Source organism: Frieseomelitta varia, unplaced genomic scaffold (assembly GCF_011392965.1).
Source record: "Frieseomelitta varia isolate USP_RPSP 00005682 unplaced genomic scaffold, Fvar_1.2 scaffold_558, whole genome shotgun sequence".
NCBI classification, from domain to species: Eukaryota; Metazoa; Arthropoda; class Insecta; order Hymenoptera; family Apidae; genus Frieseomelitta; species Frieseomelitta varia.
This window is the reverse complement of record NW_025110321.1, coordinates 352,337-376,211: the sequence shown is the minus strand read 5'-3', so window position 1 is coordinate 376,211 and position 23,875 is coordinate 352,337. Positions and strand designations below refer to the sequence as shown.

Here is a 23,875-nt window from a genome sequence, read left to right as displayed (position 1 = left end):
GGAATTGACTTGGGCGTCGTGTTTACAAAATCTAACTAGCTTCGGGCAAAAACGTGATAGTTTTTGTGCTGTCGACGACGCGAAGTAATCCAAACAAACAAAACAAAGAGAAAGAGAGAGAGAGAAAGAAGTTGGGGATAATCGCGCCATTGAGAAAGTACAAGAACAAAGTGAGAGACACGCGACGTCTACTCCGATTGACTGGCTGTTTGTTTATCTCGCTGACCAGCAAATTGTAAATTGAAGACGACTTACCATGGCTCTCGGTGTATACGTCGGGCAGGATCGCGAGTAGCACCAAAACCAGCACCAATTTGCACTGCACCGTCACACCACCGACGGTACATAGCGAATTCAAGCACCAGATATCACTCGGCATGTTTCTTGGGCGGCGAATCGCAATGCACAATGCTCACGCGAACGTCATGACAACCGGTAAATCACGTTTTTACGTTCCCGTGCTCTATCTGCTTTCGTGACGCACACACCACACCGTACTAGCCACCCAACCCGACTGCTCCGCCGGTTTGGACTGTTGCGACACCTCTGACGGATCTTCGACCCCCACCTCGCCGCGAGTATCGAGCCATCGAAATTCACGAACACTCACGAACTTTGCCGAGCTCGTAGCGCGCCGACTACAGCCACATTTAAAACGCTTACGTTACGTTCATCTGTTTCTCGTTACAGTATCTCTGCTCCTTCTTTTCCCCTCCTAATTCTTTGATAAGAATTATCCGTCATTTCTTCTTTCTTGACCTCTGTAAATAAGAATTGCCAATCAACGCATATTAATAGCAGAGATACGGAAATCATGAAACTGCTTTATTTGGAGTAGAGCAACCAAGGCAAGGGAAAATTTTTTAAAAATGTTTGATGGTTTGATATAAAATTTTTAAAGAAAATGTCCTTCCTTTTTTTGAAGAAAAGGTAAAGTAATAAAATTGGATTAAACGGATATTAAGCTCCGAATGTAAAAGGCGGGGTTTGGAGTATCGATCAAACTGTACAAAGGAGAACCGACAGAATCGATTGACGTTAATTTAAAACGCTACTTCGTCCAACCAGTTGGTTTTACATTTTTATCATGGATAACTTACGAAGGCAAGTGATAGATGATATAATCATCACTTGCCAAGAAAACAACGTGGACGTGACTGAAGATTTTGTTTCCTTTTTGGTACGTTTTGTTTCCTTTCTTGCACGCGAGAAATTAAATTCGATATTAAATTAACCTAATTCTTGTCTATATGTTAACAGCTCACTTTGTTTCAATTAAATCCTGTATATGGGCTTAAAGTAGACGACGAAGAAAACAATAAGAAAATTGTTCAGGCAATAGTTGAAAAGATATGCGATCAAGATAAACCAAGTTTAACGACATTGAAAAGTCAATTATATTTTGCGAAACACTATCATGATAGAGGTGAAAATAAACTTTAGATACGCCAAATGATCGATATATAGAACAGTTAAATATGTTTAATTTGTGTAGACGAAACTGTTAAGCGACACAGACTACGACTGCATCAAAAAACTGGACCAATAGTGGCAGAAATTTGTCAAACTGAGAAACTTGCGAATAAACAGGAGTCAGAAAAATTATACCAAAAGATGTTGGTGGTCATTACGTTTTTGAGTGGTCTTGGAAATCCTACTGTACCTTCTGTGCTGAGGTAACGATATTAAAAATCATCAACTACCGATTATTAGTCAGAGATAAAAAGTTTACTTTTTAGAGAAGTGTCGGTAGCATTGCAAAGCGTCTTTCAACCTTCAGAATTGGAACAATACATAAAAATGTCTAAGCGAGAAAAGGAAGAACAGCTAATGGAATTAATGTGCATAGTCGCAGGAATACGTCTATTTAATAGAGATTGTCAACGGGGAGGCGAGGGTATCGATGATTGTGAGTCCTTGACGATTATTACAATTACCAAAAAAAAAAAAAAACAGATCAGTAATGTAAAATATCTTTTAAGTGCCAGCTATTTTGCAAAGAGCTATCGAAAAGACCCGTGACTGTATCGTGGAATTTCTAGAAAATTTAATGTCAAGAATATATAAATTTACCGCGCTCGCCGACAAAATAATTTTCATTAAAGAATTAATACCATTTGACGTTTATACAAAAGAGAATGTAAACTGGGCAATCGAGATGTTGAGTGCATCTCGACAGCAAGAAATTTACATCAGGTGTGTTGTTAATAATAACTAACGATGACTAGTTAATAATAATAATAACTAACGATAATTTCGAAAATCAATTGTCTCTTTCTTATAGGAAATTGTTGAGCGACGTAGAACATAGTGAAAAAGAAATAAAAAATTACATGGAACGGCTACAAGAGCGTCTTTTTAAACTTCACGATACAGTAAGATACAGAACTGCCATTCCTACCGTTCAAGTATATGTAAGAAATCACATTGTATGTTTTTTTTTGTTCCATAAATTTCCCTCTTACAAGCATTAGATTTTACTTTCTAATTTGTTTAGCCACAATTTATCGATTTGGCGGATATATGGATGGGACTTCAAGATGAAGTTATTGTACTAAGTCGTATTAACAACTTTTTCTGGGAACTTCAAACTTTGGGAGCAAAGGTAATTGCTCAATATAATTGCATTTGTAGATGAACTGGTGAGAACTAAATATTCAATTCCATAGACTGTGAATGTATACAACGAACAGCTATTGAACGAAATGCTGTCTGACGCAGAAATCCTCACAGATGCTGAAAGATTAGAGCGGTCAATGGGTGAAATAATAAGTAAGAAGATGAATTATAGATTAAATTGTATCACTGTACTAGAATTGGAAAGTAACAAATTGAATTACGAGTTCCTTTTTCAGGTGAATGCGGCCAGTGCACTATCTATCATCCTAATGAAACCAAAGATTTTGAAAATATAAATTTAGAAGTAAAAGCAAAATACTAAAATAGAGAGAATTATACATAATAACGATATTTCGTAGGTTAATAAACTCATTATCAGTTTCTAGGATTTTGCGCGTGGAAGTTCGTTAATGGATACGGAGCATTGATCCCAGGAAATCCGAATAATGGTGTTATTAAATGGAGAGGAAAGTATTATGTATTCTGCTCAATTGCAACAGCCCTACACTTCGGTGAAGATCCTGATAGGTATCTTTGTCAGATTATAAAGATAAAAAATATTGACATAAATAATTAGATGAATAAAAATTTGTCATAGGTGTACTTATGAGGCTCTTGATTATATACGCAATCACTTTGAATATGTATATTTGTTTCAAGTATACGACGACATTCGTGCTCTACAAACGCAGGAAGTGTAAGTACTTACGTATTTGAGATGAACTTGATTAAAGTTATCAAAATAAAATTATATATAATTAATTAATTAATTATAATTAATAAGGCTATCGGAAGAAGGACCTCAGTTGAAAACTTGCCAACATCAAATGGTTCAAACAGATTTGCATATACTTCCACCTTTTATCGACAAGAATTATTCTTCGAGCATCTGGGAACTAAGAAACAGAGCGCTGCATTTAGTAAGTGTTGTTGTTAATTAACGATATGAATGAGAGAGGAAGATTTCATTTTTTTTTTCTTTTTCTAGGCAACTATAAGCAAATATAAGACACATAGTACGCAAACATATAAATCCAACTTCCGATATGGCATTTACGTACAAACAGCTCCGCCTCGAAACAAAGAAGTTCAAACGAGAAGAGATAATTATATGAACACAAAGAAACTGTTAACTTATATCTTTGGTTTGCGGGGGAGACGCGATGATAATCAACACGTATTATCTTTTTTAGAAGACGAACTCGAACATTTATAAACATTTAGTTCTATATATGAATTTGATATCAGTTTTGAAGGACAAACTGGATAGGAGTGTACGAGGACACCTATGATAAAATTAAGCTACAAAGGGCACTCTTAAAAAAAAAATGAAAGCAATATTTTTTAATAATATTCTCAAATACATTCACGAAATATCAGGGCATAACCTGTACTTTTCTTCGTTTAAAAAACAAACTGATATTATAATTTGTTATTCCTTGTATACGTTTATCATTATCTCCATTGTAATGTTTTCATTATTATTAATCGTTTGAAATGATTTCATTGTGGCTCCCATTAATTTAGGCCAGCATTCATTAATTTATATTCAAAATACACAAATTTTTCCATACAACGAGGTGTGAATATCCACACTAGGAGTAATTCTATACCTCGCATCATCAACCTATCTTATTTTCTACAATTCAACATTACGCAGTGCTGCACATATTGTGACTTTTAATATGCATGCATCGTATCTTCACTGAATACATTATTTTACCATTAAATCTTAAAAGTTAGGTCAATTTTTTACACCAAGAACCTATATTACGACAATAATTATTAATTACATGATAATACAATTAAATTTTGCTTAATAATAATTTTAGTGTATAATGTAACAATTATACAGAAGAGGTACAGGATGTTGATTTTTCGCATTGTCTTTCTCTTAATTTTTATCATATTCTTTTAGCCTTACCACATATCATTTCCCCTCTTACCCCTCTCTCTTTTTCTCACTCTCTCTCTCTCTCTCTCTCTCTCTCTTTCTGCTGTCAAAACTGTTTATCTCTCAGTTACATCCATTGCCGAAAGTAACCAACGTTAAAAATAAGAAGATGAAAATATTGTGTGATATTTGAGCGGCAGTTTGCAATAAAAAAAAAAAAAATAAATACAACTGTAATAATTGCTATTGGAATTCTTTATATTTACTCTGCTTGAAATGTTGACCGTCACATAATAAAATAAAAAAACAAAAATTCATTGTTGAACGAATGAATTTTTGAAGAATTTTAAAGCAGTTTACTTCATTTTTACTGCCATTTATGGCACACCGTATTTTCATGTTTGATGAAAAAAACTGTTTACAATAACCACCAGGCAAACAATAAAAAAACATTAACTCTGAATACATTGACTTAAAACCAGCTTATTGACTATCGGCCATTTTAATGTTTTCCACATTTCGAAATCATCCGCACGTCCATGGTACCAACCCTTCCTTTTTATATCATGACATTGACCAAATCTACATGGATTCCTACTTGTGGGTCATCATTTGCGTACACATTTTGGGCAGCTTTTAACAATGTTAACGAGCCACACTTTTAATAATGCCCATAAATTAAGATGCTACATTGCAAATATTCAATAAGATAAAGCAGCTACCATGGACAACAGAGTTCATCGGAATGATGTAAACATGGCTAAAGTCTTAAGTCGCAAGAAATATGTTTGTGTTTGTATGTATGTATATTTATGTATGTACCGTGTGAGAAAGATGGAGAGATGCTCATTGCATCTTGGAATATGTTATACAATGTTTATAATCTGTCAGATTCCATGGTTCGAGGATGACTTTAATCTATAAAGTGATTTTTAAGATATTTCATCATACCAAAAGTTCTGAAACGTTTTACTCCAATTACTTTTAATAATTCATCATCGCAGAGTGCATATTGCTTATTTTTAGGATCCTATAAAATAAAAAAAAAATACGTTAGAGTATTAAATATAATATAACAAAACAAAATTACACGGAACTCAAAACTTACATAAAGATTTCTTTCTTTAATGATACTCCAAATCTTCTTTACGACTTCGTGTCGAGCCATCTGTTCAGCACCAACAACAGCAGCAAGTTCCGGAGATAATGTTATAGCACGCGTGTAACCGCCCTTACCTCCCACACCTTTACCGCCTCCGCCACCTTTCTTTGCTCCACCACCTTGAGCTTTCTTAACCTTACCCCAATCCTCATCACTGTCGCTGTCACTACCTTTCTTTTTTCCTTTCTTGCCTGGTTTATCTGTCAAAAATATACCAAATTATAATTATGGAAATGAATGAATTTATACATATATATATGAAATTTTATAATCTACTTACTTTTCTTAGGAGTAGCTTTTGGTTTCTTTGGGTTATATTCTTCATCACTAGCATCATCATCACTTGCACTCTCCTCATCATCAGAAGATCCCTTCTTACGCTTACTCATTGTTTTCTTTGCAGGACTTCTTTTGGCTGGCTTCTTTTCTTCCTCCTCCTCTTCTTCCTCTGATCCTTCCTCCTCTTCCTCTTCTCCATCTTCAGATTCTTCACTAGCAGTCTTCTTCTTCTTCTTTGCTCCATCTTGTTTTTCTTGCAAACACTCCATGACTAAAGTGTCTACTTCTTTTTTCCTATACATAAATTAATCACAGAATCCACATTAAACGCAAAATTAAACTTGTTAACTAAAATAGATCTATATTCAACTTCAAAGAAAATGTTGAAGGAGGAACGAGGTAAAAACTTAAAAGAATAGTTTTACACAGAGATCCTTCATTTTATTTAGGATACAGATAATCTCACTCTTGAATTATGTAAATTACAAGAACGCCTGCTGTATCCAAATCACATGTTTATATATAAATTTTCCATACATTTTTTTATTATTAATTTCATTATAAGCATAAATACAAAAGAAATATAATGGATATTAATAAGGCATTTTAAAAAAATTCTTACCTTTCGGTGAGATCTATATCAAGTTTTCCTTCAATCTGTAGCCTTACTTTTTTAGCAGACATGGTGGTAAGATCCGCATCCTTAAGGATAGCTAAACACAAAAATATAAATTTAAAAAATTAACTTAACAATTCGAAATTTAATAAGCAGTAAGCAAATGTATTGATACAATATTCATTTTTAATCGATTTTTATTTTAAACATTGTACATGAATAATATTTAGTACATAAAATTTTACAAAATATAACTAATTATAATTTTATTAATGAAGAATCATTGTAATGGTATTAAAAAATTTAAAATATAAAATGTGTGGTCGAAATTGCGATAGCGTATTTTCCCGCGTTAGAGAGAGCTAGTAAATACTGAATGAAAATGGCAACCATATACTGCCGGTTGCCGATTCCCCGTATTATAAAGAAAAAAAATTCAGATAATTAACTTCATCGCGAAAATGTAATAAATTAATTGCATTTCTAAAATGGCTTTCTTTGCATTGGTTGATCGATCGTAGTATACATTGAACCTTGGAATGATGGAAAATAGCTAAAAGTTCAATCACGTATATACGATAAAGGTCCGAGCGGATCGGTGGCGTAATTCATATTTCGGTTAGAAAAACAATAAATGTAGGAGGGAAAAATTTGGAATTAAGAGAAAAATATTGAGAAATATCGGTGGTGTGTCCATTTTGATGCGGCGGGAAAAGGTAAAAATACTGAATATTCGTAACGACGAAATACAATGTAACTCCAACTATAACAAGCGAATAAAATTCGAGGCACGAAAGCTATATTTGGATTGGCAAAATAAAAAATAAGATCCATTGAAATATTCTAGAAAATGAGGGCATGGTCCATGCTGAGATCGCTTTTCACAGTGCAAAAGACGTTGAAGACAAGAGAAAGAGTGAGATATGAAACATGCGATGGCTTCAGGCGCGCGCCACCACAGCCAGACGCGTCATACAGTATACTATAGAATTGGATATGGAAAGCGATCATTTCTAAAAAAACCAAGGGAAAATCGAAATTTTTGCAAGACATCAAAAAATTTTAGAAAAATTTCAATTGCAGATTACACGAAACGGTTTGGAGATGCAATATCTCAATACAGCTGTACGTAAGTGAAAATACGATGAATCGTGGTTGTAATGGCCGGCGTGGGGCACGCCACTTCGTCACATACGTGCGCGCTAAAGTCGTCACGTCGCAAGAGCAAACAGCCCGATTTCCTACATATTCCTACTCGCAAACGTGCGAATAACTTGCACCACGAATGATAACTAACTTAATTTTATCATATTCGAAGATCAGAGTATGGTAAATCAAAGGATATCATTACTTACCGGTGATTTCTTTACGGAGCTCTTCGTTCGAAATATCAGCCATGATAGACCTTCTCGTTGTGCGTATTGCTGCCAACTGAACCTATGCCGGCTGCGGACTGCCGTAGCGTCCGTTGGTACAGTCACCCTATACAGTGAGTCGAAAATGTGTTACCTATATGAAACTTTAAAAACAGATATCTCAGTAGGGATACGTTAAAAATAAATACTATATACACCAAATCGTGTTAGTTTTTTACGATCTACAAGTTTCTCATGACGCCCCACTCGTAATTTTGCGATCGAATGGTCCTATTCAGACGTTCCGCCAACACATTCATGAAAACTTTTTGGTCGTAACTGTACTTTAAGCGACCGCTCGTGGCTGCCGGTGGCGTCTACAGTACAGTCGACTCATGTACCTAGTACTATTTCTCTTCCAGAAAATATATTTTCAATAACCTATAATATTGCTGCCTAACATTCTAGAAAAATATCATATACACCAATTTTCGGATTAATTTTTCTTTCTTTACAAATTTCTTATAACGTTCAGCGGTCAATAGTATATATAATTAATGGACCGAAATATGATTTTTCTCAATTCTTCGAACTGTTTTATCGAAATGGACTGTACAAAGCGACCACTCCGAGATTCATAGCATCAGGCATATAGTCGCATCATATGACAATCAGTATATATTCTACAGATATGTCATAAAAACTAGCAGCTTAATGAATATCGGTCGCGATTCCGACTTCGTTAGGCAAAATTACACATCGAGAATGGCGTTGCTGCAATCGGAAATTTTTTCTTTGTAGATCTCTTGTATCATCTACATGTATCGTCAATTTCATTATCTTTATCTATAACAACTCCAATATTTTGTTTACAGAAGAATTTCACAAATCAATATATTTAATGATATTAAGTGATCCATGTTTGGTTACCATAGTTAGTAGGTTTATGTAATAAATATATTTTTATCATACCTAAAAATTAATACATTCACGTATAATTGCATCCAATCAGTGCGATATTTTAATAGGCCGCGACTGTCGAAGCGACCACTCGGTTTCTTCCTCGCTTTAGTGGTACAGTAACTACTAACATGTTAGAAAGGATGCTCCGAAATAATGATCTTGGAAAATTCATAACTTTACAACCCTTAGTTCTAGAGGAATGTTGTATTTACAAAATCGTATCAGTTTTTTACGAAGAAAATATTTCTTAGGAAGCGCCTTGCTCGATTTTATCATCTAACATATGTATCTGGAAATTACACTAGCTATGATGCAAATACTTTTGGAGCTGACTATATCCTATCTAGCAGGTTCATTGAAAGATGAATTTCTCGATAAAATTTTATATAAATTTGTTTCAGAAACTTCATTAAAATAAATTGAATTTTTTTTCGGAACGATCTATGTGTTGAAATCCTTTTATTTTAGCCTAGATTATATATTTACTGATGACACGTCGAAATGTAATGCCGCCACGGGTGTTTGAACGCTTTAAAATGGCGGTTTCATTTTTCGCGGATTTATTTCGAGAACACGATTTATTATTAACAATCAGTTTAATTATCTTACAATATTGAACTATTTCTTCCCAGTGTACAATCTTATATTTCGTTTATGAGTATATTTTCTACAAAAACTTTAACTATCTGTATAGGAATTGATAATATTATGAACTTTCGCCAAAAGTATGTAGTTTTCCCTCGCAATCTTTTGTCATTTCCGGTGCAACAACACCATTGCTTTAATTATGAGAAATAATGTGTTTGTTACTTACAACTGTTCGTCAAATATTTCATAATGTATTATAAAAATGCGTTTTGATGAATGAACAAATATCTTATCATCGTTTATTTTATATACAACTCGAGCTACGATTGCAGAATTGTCTCGAAAATATTGATATTTTCAAGAGACAGATGAGTTTGCTGCGCCATCTAACGTTGCATTATGCACTTTAATCCTATCAGCAGATAAAGACATCGTAGTAAGAAATGGTGGACAAATTGAATACGTACATTTTTCCTTGTATAGAATGTAAATTCTAATATTTTCATCGTATTAATTTTATAAGTTATGATAATAATATAACTATGTTAAGTATTTGAGATTTAAAATATATGCAATTTTATAAAGTTCCTCGCACAAACGATCTCGTCTATGATTCTTCGTATTCCCATATTCTGAAATACCGATTGCCTAAAAGAACAGGAACACAGCCACAGACGAGATATATTATTTTCTATATAAATTAGTATTATATGTCACAGACTTGTAAATTAGCACTTAGTACATGTCAACTGAATTATAAGTTTAAAACTAACCGTGCAAACGTAGTTTCATTTTGTAAAATTACATATAGAAATTACAGTATTTATGGTTACCTTAAATTAAAACAATAATACAATAAATAAAACAATAGGGCTATAAACAATAAAACTATAAAATTGTAAAATTTTAACTAAATAAAACCTAAAAACTGTAAAATTATTGATTGGACTTTTCGGTATTGAATGATAGATAATACTGTAATGGGTTTCAAAAATCATATTCCTGGCGCATTCACTACTTGACCAGCCTCGATCGTTTTACTTGATGTAATTCCCCAATTCACCGTTCTTTAAACGTAGAGTGCGCTAAAAAACCAGTGATTTTTTACTATGTCGGTATTTCGGATCTCCGGCCACGAAACCCCGTAAGGTGCAAGGTCTATTCATATACCTCGTCTGTGCCTGTACAAAGAATTAGATACGAGTGCCATCTGACGACGAAAGAACGAACCGAAAAGAGCGCAAAACAAACTTCAATAATTGAAATATTGCATTTATTCTGTTTCATACCAGAAAATAGAGGAAGAAACTTAATTAATAACGATGACAATGATGATGATAATAATAATAATAATATACGTGTGGATTTATTCACAATCATTAGCATGAAACGAATTAATGATAATTTTACATTTATTAAACGCTACGGTCTATCACAATAAATTCTTCTCCTTGCTCACCGTTCGCGACTCGACGGCTTTGTATAGAAATATATTTGAACAAACGAATGCTAACCGCTACTGAAACGTATATCGCATTTCGATGAAGGTCCCGGGTAGGGAGGGGTACCGTCGCGAAATTTTCGCACATCTATACATAGATATATCCATAATTAATTGTATAGTACATGTAGATGTACATATGTACAAGCTAGAAGTGAAGTGGAAAACGCGAGGACGAGATCCTCCTTGCATCCTCCTTGCTGGATATGTTATAAAGGCGTAAAGCTACAAACTACGGTACGTATTTTGGTCCGATCTTTCATTAGCCCGATCCTATATCTCGAAAATATTCGAAAAGCTGACCGTGTATGCAAGCGAGCAGTATTCGGCCCCTATTATTACGTATGTATCCTATTTAGAACCGCGTTTTAACTTTTCTCGATTGAAGTTCGAAGACTGTAAGACCATAAAAACCAAGAGACGATGTACAGTGAGTACAGTTCTCGTAGAAATTGAAGTCCAAGATAGTACAAGATAGTACACGGAAGTACTTATATCATAGTACAAGTAGTTGTCCGACGACTCGTAGGAATTCGAGGTTCATTATTACAAGAACGTCTCGCATTTCTAATGTACATTCATGCTAAACATTAACAGTTTTCTTTGTACTTACTGTTCTAAAAAATTCTCTCTCTCTCTCTCTCTCTCTTTCTTTCTCTCTCTCTCTCTCTCTCTCTCTCTCTCAGTATGATTTACCGCTTTATCGATAAAGTACATTTTATTGCACTGTCCGATCACTGCAGTTCGACGAAAACGACAGCAACTGCTCTCTCTCTCTCTCTTTTTTTTAGCAATCATCTAAATCATTGTCAATTATTACCACGGTAGAAAAATAGAGGGAACGATGCGAGTGATAAAATCAAAATTCAGGCATGTGCGTGACGTGTGTGCCTATATGTCGTGTTATACATCGTGTACGCAATATATTTACAATATATTTACGCGCGTGCACCCGATGTACGACGCGAATATAGTAACGCGCGCAAGCCATGCAATTTTGATATATCGTCAGTTTTATTTTAAAAAATCGCAAGACCGACGGAGTTTTCTTCTCTTTCCATTCTTCTCTCTACCTAAAAAGTCCTCGACAATCGACTTAAAATATTTTATTCGCTCGTTTCTTTTTTCTTTTTTTTTTTTTCTTTTCTTTATCGCTAATGATTGCGTTCAATCGGAAAAAAATAACGTTCCTGCGCGTGTCTATATGCGATTATAACTACGGCAAATATTCACTTTCTCTCATTCGACTGAAAAAAAACTCCGAGCACTCGTCGAGTAAGTACTACTGTTCCAATAACGATATTTGCTCATGCGCCTCGCCATCGGAAATACTGAACGTTTCGATCCTCCTTCCAGGCTGGATTATCTTTTTTTGTCATAGCTTCGTATGCTTCACACTGTCCGTCCAATAGTTTTGTATTGTCATCGCCTCTAGCGAATTTAAGAACGAGTCATTGTCCAAGCTGTACATCTCTTCGGAATTGTCCTGCAAACAAGAGTCACCGTGTTATGACTAAACAGATGAACAGTCAGTGAACGTCGCAATATTTTAAATGTAAATTTAAATTTAAGTTTAAATTAAATAAATTTTAATCTAATACAGGGCGGGCCAAAAATCACTTCCTACAAAAATAAATCCGTAATTTTCTTATTATATATCTTTTTTTCATTCCCCCTTTTTTTTTTACAGATTAAAGTTCATGCTTGAACTTAAATTTAAAATTGATAAAAATCGTTTTCTCTTATACCTTTGATGTCTTATAAAAAAATAAAAAAAATAGGTGAGAAGAAACTTTTGGCCCACCCAGTATTAATTATTCATGATCTGACAAAATCATGGTAAACTGCAACGCGTTTTTCAATACTTACACGAATCGTGGAGTCATCGATGTAACCAGAACTATCGGGATTACTGCATTTGTCGCTGTTAAGCGTTTGCGGCGGATTCAGATACCTACGTCTGTAACCGAAAATGTTGCTCAATACCGAAAATTTGTATCATCTTCTGTTTTAACCAGGCGAGTGTTCGTGTCGCGTTGATTACCTGTACATAATGAATCCAAGGCTACCCATTGTGCTGAGCAGAACTACAGTCGCTAGGCAACTTCCGGTAATAGCGGCAATGTCCACCGTTGATCTCGAACCGCCTTCCTGCTTCGAATTCTCGCTATTACTTTCGTTGTAGTCGATCTGGTTTTCCTGTACCTGATCCCTTCCGAAACCTTTGGGAAACGCTCTGCTCGACCGCGTTGACTCGCTCACTCCAACTATAATTGCATCCAGATCATTTCAAAACGAGGAAATCTCTCTGCTTTTATTTTATGTTATCGAATCAAAAGATTATCTGAAATAACTAAAAATTGCTAAAATAACTAAAATAATCTGTAAGATCTAAAGACTATGGTTTGAATTTAAAGATTATCTAATATAACTAAAATAATCTGTAAGATCTAAAGATTATGGTTTGAATGTAAAGAAATCACCTAAAATAATTAAAAGTTACTAAAATAACTTAAAATAAAATAATTATACTTGAATCTTACTCTAACTTTAACTCTCTAGAAGCGACATCCGATTGACAATTTTTGATCATTTTCATAGGTTTAAATTATATCACAGACGAATAAATCTCATTTGTGATTATATTAACACATTCATGACCGGTAACGTAGTTGTAAGTTATTTCAAATTTCTGCCGGTACTATTGTTGTTTCTATTGTCATTTCAAAATTGGCGCTCCTGCTAAACCGCGAGGCTTATATAACATAAACAAAAAGAACGTAGAAATTTTTGGCATCAATTCGACACATCGAAAACAAAATAGCTGCTATTTTCATAATTTTCACAGAAATGGAAATGTTGCATCGTCAATCCCTAGAGAATATTGTTCACTTTTGATCTTTTCTTGCCTTTCTGTTGCAAAACTGAAATCCCGTTTGGCTGGAATCATGTTGCCGTTAAAAAGTTAAATAAGAGCTCTCTTGTTTTCTCATTTAATGTCGCTTTTCATAGTTTCATAATGTGTTAAAATAAACCACAGAAGCTCATGTCGATCAGGTATGTACTATTTGTTTCACAATCCCTCCAAAGTATTCGTAATTTTTAGACCCGACGAACTAACTGTCCTGCCCCCTTAAATAAATAAGCGAACATTTCTCCTCGCGTCAGGAAATCGAACCATTCACCTTCTAAAATCGACGCGGCCGTGGCGAACAACTGCGGCTCGATGAACTCCCCGTTGATTTCGACGTCGTCCGATCGATTGAACGTCCTGACGCCGGGACTGCCGGCGGACGACGACAAAAGCGAGGAGGATTTCGTTTTGTTCAGTACCAGCCTGATTCTAGACACCTCTTCCTGAAGAGGTAGCACCGTGAGATCCTCCACTTGGTCCGCGCTGGCGTTCCGGTTCCCGTTTTCGTCGACTTTCCCCTCCTGTTCGTATTTCGACCTGCCGCCAGTTTTGTTCGTCGTTAAGATCCACGTGATCTTGCTGTCCTTCTTCGTCGCGGGGTTCCGAACCCTGTCCACACCGTCGGCGTGAAACTGCGGCGTGAAACTTTTCGCGGTGTCCACGTTCACCGCGTTGCTCGCGTTACCACCGTGATAATCCTCCATGGGACTGGTGCTGGTCTCGATGACACTCGCTCCGTGATAATCCTCCATGGGGGTGGAGGCGGTGCTCGGCTGCCTGTCCGAGGTCACGGCCGCGTTCGTCGGAGGATGAAGACCGATCGCTTTGGCCACGCGGAAGCTCTGACAAGGATCGGCCCTCTCCGCTTCAATCGCAGCGATCTCCGACGTCGATTCTGTACTCAGGCGATCCTGCACCTGGCCACCACGCGGTTCTGCCGTGCTCGACGGCACTGGGCTCCCTAAAATCACTGAAAAATCGAAACGTTTCCATGTCAGATGTAAAACAGAAGTCTGTTCACACGAAGTCTGTTCTATCTGCTATCTGCTAGTAGCTTTAGCTGACTATCTGACTGTGAGCAATTTGTCAAAGGAGAGGAGGCAAGTGGACGTCTCCGAACAATGATCTCTCTATGAGATCTCTCTATCTAAGGTGGGAAGAAAAGTTTGTCCGTGGCTATCACAGATGAACTCTATTTACATATCTTTGATAACTTGCCACAAAATTGATCTTGATCTCTAATTTCAAGTGCAATTTTTTTTTTTTTTTTCTTTTTTGCATTGTATTCTACTTATTACGAAGATAAAAATTTTCCAAGGCACCAGTTCTTATGAAAAATGAGAAAAAAGTTTCTTAACACTGCGGATGCGTGCGTGCTAACAGCGACTTTATGGTTCCGGACGCGTGGATGTCTATTTTACATAATTTTCGTATTAGGTTTCACTAACATAACGATTTATCATAGTTTGTGACATCAGTGTGAGTCTAAATAATCAAAACTAACTGTTAACATTATTCGAAATATAAACATTACGTAATATATTCTCTATGTATAGAGTGCTCAACCACCTTTGCACAGTTAACCATCTATTTGTGCATACATAAAAACAATTTGGGGAATATCCGAATTTTATTACGTCAAGAATCTTAAGATCCTATTTCATACTTTCTATTGACGTTGAGTTAGTTGCACACCATTGATTATTCTACGTTCAAAGTATTCAGTTCAATAATTTCTAATTATTGTTAATTGTTCTTATTTATTTTTTTCCTCCCGTTGTTCTTATTTATTTATTTACTTTTTTCCTTTCCGTAATTAATTATTCTTCAATAGAGAATTCTTGTACAATTTCGCGATCGTGCTGAGGAACACGTTCGAACGTTGTGCGATAAGTACTCGAACCTCGTTTAGAAGATAATTTATTTAGCAATGCAAATGTACATGCATTTAGCAATGCAAATGCAAATGCATACAAGTTTCGAAAGTGAGGATGATATTGTTCGACCGAAAAAACGTTTAATTGTACTGAGCAGCAATGAAGAAGTTCATTTAAACGAAGATTACACAATTAAACACAATTAATTAAAGATAGTTTATATGTATTTACATAAATTTCTTTTTGTTTGCGTTTTATAAATTTATTATTATTATTGATAATTTTAAATTAACATGACAAAATAAAGTTTTATAGTAAAAATATATTTTAGTAATAATTAAAAATTAATAATATTATTTATAGTTTAAAGTTGTGAAAATGAATTTTTTAAAAATGAATAAGTAAAATTTATTTTGTACCCTTTGCATCAGGGTTAATTAATTTATTTTAATAATCTAACTATTTCGAAAGTAATGATCTAAATATATATATATATTATTTTTTTGTAAAATAAAAAAAATAAATATATATTTAGAAATTAAATGTTTGTTGTACTTATTAATATCTAATTTTTTTTAAATAAATTTAAATAAAATAAAATAATAAAAATTACAAAAATAAAATGGAATAATAAAAATTATAAAAATAAAATAAAATTACAAAAATTACGAAAATAAAATAAAATAATAAAAATTATAAAAATAAAATAAAATTACAAAAATTACAAAAATAAAATAAAATAATAAAAATTAAAAAAACAAAATGAAATAATAAAAATTATAAAAATAAAATAAAATTACAAAAATTACGAAAATAAAATAAAATAATAAAAATTACAAAAATAAAATGAAATAATAAAAATTATAAAAATAAAATAAAATTACAAAAATTACGAAAATAAAATAAAATAATAAAAATTATAAAAATATAACTTTAAAAATTATTTATTTTTAAGTTCTTTGGAACGTAACTCCCCTTTCCACCTAGTCACGTGTAACACGGTTTCACTCGACATGCTATTTTGCAGAAACCTATCTATCTGTCCGTGTCATAAAAAGGCTATTTGTGTTGGAGACCACGTAAAAGAAGTATTGTATCTAAAAACGTACCGAGAAATTGTGCGGTAACCCAGAACCAGTGCATCCACCAATGCAACGTCATCGCGTCATCTGTGTGTGCCTGAAACAGAGTTGAAAAGAAAATCAGCCGACCGAAAGAATGCGAATAACAATGAAGGAGTTCATCGATTTGTCGCAAATCGACTGTCCGCGAGAATATCGTGGAACGATCATGAAACACGCTTGACAATGAGTACACGCTTTCGGATATTGATGAACCATCGTGGAGAAGCCATTTCGCTATCTCCAATGTGAATCGTAACGATATCTAAATTAAAAAACAGTCGAAGTAGAGGATGAAATCTTTTATTAGATAAACCTTTTGTTCTCTTGGCGCCCTACTCTCTATTGTTCATGTTAACGACGCGAAACGATTGTACAGATAGAGATTCCTGCGATAAATGTCCACCTTTTTTTAAAATGATAATACAATCGATATAGAAAATATATATTTGTGAAAATACGGGGTGGGTCAAAAGTTCCTTCCCCCTTATTTCTCTTTCACGAAACATCAAAATGTAAGGAAAAACTAGATTTCACTACTACTAAATTAAATTTAACTGATTTCTTTTCATTATGTTTGAACATTTCGTTGTAACTTTTCAAATGAAAACGGACAAGAAGAACAGTTAATACGATACAACGTATCCACTGAAAACTAAAAAAACTGAAAATTCACATTTGACAACCCATACGTGTAATGAGATCGAGCCATCTCACCTATGCCATGTGCCACAGAGTACGCGAAAGTGCTCGTTGAAAATTTCCCTTTCCTCTTGTTCCAATCGTGTAAATTATGTCGACGGATCTGTGTCGATGAATTTTGACTCTGGTAGCCCTTTCATTATGCCTGTCGGGACAATGATGTCCATTAGTCACGTGAGCACGCGGATATACCAGACGTCGACGAGGACAGAGTGCCGCTCCGAAGCCTCGTACTCGACGAACGCGCGATCGAAAGATCGATTTGGAACAGGGCTTCTCAAAGTGTGTGATCGTAACTAAATTTCGGGGGGACGCAGTTCGCAGAAATTTTAGCAAAACTAAAAAAATTAGTGCAGAATATTTGCCTTTGTCATACGAAAGAATAAATTTTCTTTGCGATTTATTATCAACAAATATTCATATTTCTATTTTTAATTGTAATCGATCGTAATTGTTCCTAGTTTATACAACCCTGTACCCAGGCTCGTGAAAGTATTTGCACAGATAAAAGTGGTCGCCGAGTGGAGAAGTTTGAGAAGAGACTGATTCAGAGCACGTAGCACGTAGCAAGCCTGATTCAAGCTTTTAGCAGCTTTTCATTTTTCATCGACCAGCCGAAAACCTCGCCGATAACGATCACACAGCGAGTACTTTCGATTATCGTCGCACGTGATTGAAAAGCAAACTCTGCCGATCGAGGCGATGCGCTATCTAGCACTGGAAGATCGGCCGAGGCAACCGCGGCTACCTCGTCATCCAGAAAATCGGATACTTAAGTGAGTAATCGATTGCTCAATCCGCTCCGGCGTGACTCACCGTCAGAAGCGGAGCAAGGAATTTCAAGAATCGAAGGTAGGATCGCTGAATCACGGGCGATCTACTGTCGCGAGAAATCGAATGTGTAATTTTCAATTGCGCGTTTAAAATTGTTCGAAACAGTTTGAAGAAAACTGTTTAACCACGTAACGAACTGAGAATGCGTACACCTTTAAACCGATGCTTTCTGACATATTTATTGAAAATATTTCCATACATTGAATTTATATTCACTGATGTTTATTGAAAATATAAATATACTAATGCGTTGTTTCGTTTGAACCTCCAATAAGTAAATCAATTTATTTTATTATTTGTATAATGCTCTGGTACGAACTCAAGTACTCAAAGTGTTAATAGTAAAATTGTAACTTTATTATTACTATAGTATATATTATTACTATAGTATATATTATAATATGTATATGTACTATATGTATACTATAGTATATTATACTATGTACTTCGTATGCTAGTATATTAGTATACTATACTATTACTATACTGTATATATAGCATACAGTACATTATATATACTATTACTATATACTATATACTATAGTATACTGTATAGTAATAGTATAGTATAGTATATTATAGTATACTGTATAGTAATAGTATAGTATAGTATACTGTATAGTATACTATAGTATACTGTATAGTAATAGTACACTGTATACTATAGTATACTGTATAGTAATAGTACACTATATACTATAGTATACTGTATAGTAATAGTATACTATATACTATAGTAATAGTATGCTATTGTATTATAGTAATAGTATACTATTGTATACTATTATAGTATAATATTATATAGCTATATACTATATATAAGTAGTGTAATAGTATACTATAGTAAGTGCAATAACATATTATATACTACGGTAATAGTATACTATAGTGTACTATATAATATTATAGTATAAACTATAATACGCAAGAGGTTAAATAAATCAATAAAAACATTCGTTTTTCCAGATGCTCGAAAGGGCATGTTCTGGCTTAACTTGGAGAGACGAGTTTTTCAGGGAAGTTCGGCGAGATGAAAAAGGTGCGCACACGAGGAAGTTCGACGCGGCTCGGACGTGTTTCCTGACAAAGCGAGAAGTCGGGGTACACGAAAAGAGGAAAAAAGAAAATCAGGTACTGTTACCCGCAGAGAGCAGTCATGCTCTCCTGACTGTAACCAGTTGCGCCTGGATGCGCGCCGCGACGCCCAGTGTCAGCCTCTGTCGCAATTTTCCAGCCTCTGGGCCCAGCCTTCGTCGAGATATGCCGGAATCAACGTCACGTAACCGCTCCCTTTCCGCTTGCTAAACGCTCCATTCGTTCTATCGAAATCGCAACCGGTGACGTCAGAGGCAAACAACGCTCAGAACAACGAGAGAAAAATCAGGCGAAAATTTTATCACGGTATCGCGTGAGTTTGTCAACGATGATGTCACCGAAACGATTGTTCCTTAACGAAAGTTTAGTATTTGGTATTTGGTACTTGGTACTTGGTACTTGGTACTTGGCATTTCGTAAAAGTTAGGTAAATTTTATATTAAATAACAAATACTTATCCAATTCATATGTATCAATACGATTACAGAATTATACTATGCGTATTGTTAATTTAGTGTAACAACATCTTTATTCAAAATTTCCATTCAGTTATTAATAATTTTAGATTAATTACAATCATTTCATAATTATCGCCTTATTTTAATTTACTGCTTTATTTAGTTTAAAAGTATGTATGCGTTAAATTTAAAATAGTTTAAATGCATTTGGTTTAAATAAAATGTTAAAATGTTAAATTTCTTTACGAGATCAAATAACGTAGTAAACAATACTGGAATTCTGGACGCTTAAGTGGGGCATTACTGTACTAACGAAACTCGATACGTTAGCTGCAAAAATTGTTAGTTAATTATTTCAATCGTTTTAGGTAATAATTCGAAGTATTTAATTCCCAGGGAAAGAGCAGTAGAAATACAATACAAAACTTTGAAAATTTTAATTTTGTAAAACTGCCGTGTCCTTGCTACTTAAAATCGACGTATCGTCGAAATAACATCCACATTTAACAAAATAACACATCTTCGAACAGTCAGTTAAAAAAATTTTATTTCAAACCACAATTCGCATTGTGGGCTCATTTATCCCACTGTCTTACCTACCAGAGAGTGAACAATTAAATGACTGTTTCAAGTGCACAGAGCCTCGCGTTTTCCTCTTAGACCAGAGATGACGAGGATGATGATTGAATGCCATGTCACGTACTACTTATTGCTGGCATTGTATAACCTTGTTACTTCGTAGCGATACGTGTAGATATGAAGCATACTTTGTATACAGGGTGTCCATAAAGTGTCTTTACAATTTCAAAAATTTATTACAAAGGCAAATGAAAAGACAGATAAGTGAAAATTGTTACAAAATGAGACGTATATATTTAAGTTCTCTTCGCCTTATTTAATACACCTCTATAAATAAATTTTTGAAATTGCAAAGAGATACCCTGTATATATATATATATATATATATATATATATATATATATATATATATATATATATATATGTACGTGTGGTGATATGTGTGGCGAAGTAATTGCTGCGATGTACGTACACGCGTTTAAGAAGAGGCGAGGATTCGGGATCGTGTCAAAGAGCGTGACCTTGCCAAGCGAGACGATTGGATGAATGATGCCGCGTGCACGAGTTCCTGAACCGCGCGACATTACGTTCAGCTGCGTACAGTGACCCTTTTGCCAGTTAATTCTAACGCGGCGTGGCGAAATTCATCAACTCGATGATTCGAAAGATGTAAAACGACTGAAATTCTTTTTAATTTACAAATACACGGTTCGTGAAAAAGGTAGCGACACGATTTCTTGATTAATCGCTCGAACAGACGAACTCCAAAAAATTCACGCCAATTATTAACACCACGAAACTCGAGTTCGAGTCAAGTGATTTTAATGGCTGATGTAAATTTTCTTGTTCCCAACGTTGATATTTTCTAAAACGTACGTACGACCTTGATTCCCGGATGTTACGACTGTTCGTCGATCGGCGCGTTACACATTTACACATACTGATTAATAATTAAATTATTAGTAATAAGTTATTGTTGCGCATATGTACACGCAACGTTTGTAGAGATCAAATAAGTATCCGCGTCGAAGTACACTTACGAGTAGTAAACTGAAAGCGAGAGTAAACGATCCGCGATGTAATTGGCAACACCGCGTTTCAGTTAATTACACGGCGATCACTGCGTATATACCAGTGAATCATTGCAGATAGTCAGACATAATAAACACGGGACCGTGTAATCCGAGGTGTTACATGTACTACATATGTTCATCGATATCGAGAACGCAGACGATATTAACAGGCAATAACGAAAGGGTTCGGACGAGTGGCTCGTGCCACTTCGTTTCTAGACCAAAAAACTCAGTCGCTGGTCGCATTCCGCGTGCTCTTATTTCACGGTGCGTGAAACGCTCGAGCGTTGATTAATGCGAGTTTTAAGCGATTAAACATGATTTTTTGAACGTCAATTACGGGGAAACGAGCGCAGCTAGATTCGTTCTATATCGTTTACAGAGCGAACGCGAACGATCAGCTGATGAAAACCTGTCTCTCGATCTTGTAGATTTATATACAGGGTGGAACAGGTCAAATTTTTTTTTTTCTTGCATTGTATTCTATTCGTTACAAAGGTAACCATAAGTCACATCCTAATAGTTCTCTTGAAAAATGGCAAAAAAAGTTTCATGATAATTTAACACTGTGGACGCGTGCGTTCTAACAGCGACTTTATGGTTCTGGACGCGTGGATGTAGTGTTTATTACGTACAGGGTGGAACAGGTCAAAAATTTTATTTTCTTGCAGTGTATTCTACTTATTACGAAGGTAATCATAGGTCACAGCCTAATAGTTATTTTGAAAAATGGCAAAAAAGTTTCATGATCATTTAACACTGTGGACGCGTGCGTTCTAACAGCGACTTTATGGTTCTGGACGCGTGAATGTAGTGTTTATTACGTACAGGGTGGAACAGGTCAAAAATTTTTATTTTCTTGCAGTGTATTCTACTCGTTACAAAGGTAACCATAAGTCAATCCTAATAATTCTCTTGAAAAATGGCAAAAAAGTTTCATGATCATTTAACACTGTAGACGCGTGCGTTTTAACAGCGACTTTATGGTTCTGGACGCGTGGATGTAGTGTTTATTACGTACAGGGTGGAACAGGTCAAAATTTTTATTTTCTTGCAGTGTATTTAACTCGTTACAAAGATAACCATAAGTCACATCCTAATAGTTCTCTTGAAAAATGGCAAAAAAGTTTCATGATCATTTAATACTGTGGACGCGTTCTAACAGCGACTTTATAGTTCTGGACGCGTGGATGTAGTGTTTATATTTCGAACAATGTTAACAGTTAGTTTTATTATTCGATCATTTAGACTCACACTGATGCTAGAACTATGATAAATCGAATGTTAGCGAAACCTAATTCAGAATCATAAAGTCGCTGTTAGAACGGAGAATGAATAGAAAAAAGGGTTCACAACTTCTAGGGTAAATAGTACTCGCCGAAATATCAAAAAAAGTTCTAACAAACATGGGTCGAAAAATTAATAGTTTCAAAGTTATGAACGATTTTTTGTTTCGATTGAAGAAACATATTTCTTCACTTCCAAGGTTATCATACTGTATGTAAGTAGAGGTCATAATTTTTTCTTTTTTCTGACTTAGGGGGGGGGGGGGGGTTCCTACGTGTCCTCCTTTCATTTCTATGTACGTTTAACATTTTCACAAGCATTTCAGTCGAAACTATTCTCCAATTCTTTTAACTAAATTGTACATATTATTGTTGTTCGAAAAATTCATAGCGTTTTTGTGTATTGTAGGATGAAAGAGGTTTAATTATCGTGAATTTCTTAACGAAATATTTATGTTAGATGCCAAGTTCATAACGATAATCATACGTTGAAATTGAACAGTGAAAAACTTAATACTTGCATAAACATTAATAAATACTTAATTCAATAAAATCAATTAGTGAAATAATTGGCTAATTAAACGAGACATTAAACCAATTAATTAAACCAAATAATTAAAATAAAATTAGATAATAAAAATTGAATAATTGAAATGATTAATTAAACAAAAACATTAATATTGGTAGCTATGTACTTGAAGAAACTTATCATTAAAAGAAGATTCTGTATCATAGAATACGAAAGAACTATGTCAACACAATTTATCAAGAGATAAATATAATATCGCTAACAACGATCGTTCAATCCTTTTACATTCTTTGAATCACTTTCAACGGAATTCAAGTTGAAGTAGTAATTCACTGCCGTTCGAATGTTTCTCAAGTTTCAACTTCTTAAAATTATACTTTCAAATTTAGTCGGACACTTTTGTAGTTTAGTCGAAAAAAAAAAAAAAAAA

At 34.6% G+C, this 23,875-nt stretch overlaps 3 protein-coding genes across 9 annotated transcripts in view; 1 reads left to right on the top strand and 2 right to left on the bottom strand.

Annotated features, from left to right (window-relative positions):
* Positions 1–364: 364 nt before the first annotated feature.
* Positions 365–4,715, top strand: LOC122533865 (cilia- and flagella-associated protein 206-like). 2 transcript variants are annotated; one of them, XM_043663978.1, is made up of 13 exons: positions 365–1,180; positions 1,261–1,426; positions 1,496–1,676; positions 1,740–1,909; positions 1,983–2,196; positions 2,285–2,414; positions 2,498–2,605; positions 2,670–2,772; positions 2,856–2,923; positions 2,999–3,147; positions 3,218–3,316; positions 3,404–3,539; positions 3,608–4,715. In XM_043663978.1, the coding sequence occupies exons 1-13, from the start codon at positions 1,088–1,090 to the stop codon at positions 3,833–3,835; spliced, it is 1,845 nt and encodes a 614-aa protein (XP_043519913.1). In that variant the 5' UTR covers positions 365–1,087; the 3' UTR covers positions 3,836–4,715. The 2 variants fall into 2 exon arrangements, with proteins under 2 accessions (XP_043519913.1, XP_043519912.1); XM_043663977.1 differs by having other exon boundaries at positions 2,285–2,429.
* LOC122533866 (upstream activation factor subunit spp27) lies at positions 3,937–8,066 on the bottom strand. Its single transcript, XM_043663979.1, has 5 exons — positions 7,926–8,066; positions 6,577–6,667; positions 5,956–6,248; positions 5,622–5,875; positions 3,937–5,543 (listed from the first exon to the last, which is right to left on the bottom strand). Exons 1-5 carry the CDS (start codon positions 7,966–7,968, stop codon positions 5,427–5,429), a joined length of 798 nt encoding a protein of 265 aa, XP_043519914.1. The 5' UTR covers positions 7,969–8,066; the 3' UTR covers positions 3,937–5,426.
* A 2,757-nt stretch (positions 8,067–10,823) lies between these two features.
* The window catches only part of LOC122533862, a 28,494-nt gene continuing 15,442 nt past the window's right edge, over positions 10,824–23,875 (bottom strand). For 5 of the 6 annotated variants that reach the window (XM_043663970.1, XM_043663971.1, XM_043663972.1 and 2 more), the window contains 5 exons: positions 16,878–16,947; positions 14,163–14,861; positions 13,022–13,244; positions 12,847–12,937; positions 10,824–12,463 (listed from right to left, as the gene is read on the bottom strand). In XM_043663970.1, coding sequence (XP_043519905.1) covers positions 12,353–12,463; positions 12,847–12,937; positions 13,022–13,244; positions 14,163–14,861; positions 16,878–16,929 — 1,176 coding nt within the window. In that variant the 5' untranslated portion in view covers positions 16,930–16,947 and the 3' untranslated portion in view covers positions 10,824–12,352. Of the gene's footprint in view, positions 12,464–12,846; positions 12,938–13,021; positions 13,245–14,162; positions 14,862–16,877; positions 16,948–17,606; positions 17,737–23,875 lie in introns of those variants that run through there. The other variant, XM_043663975.1, reaches the window with a different exon arrangement.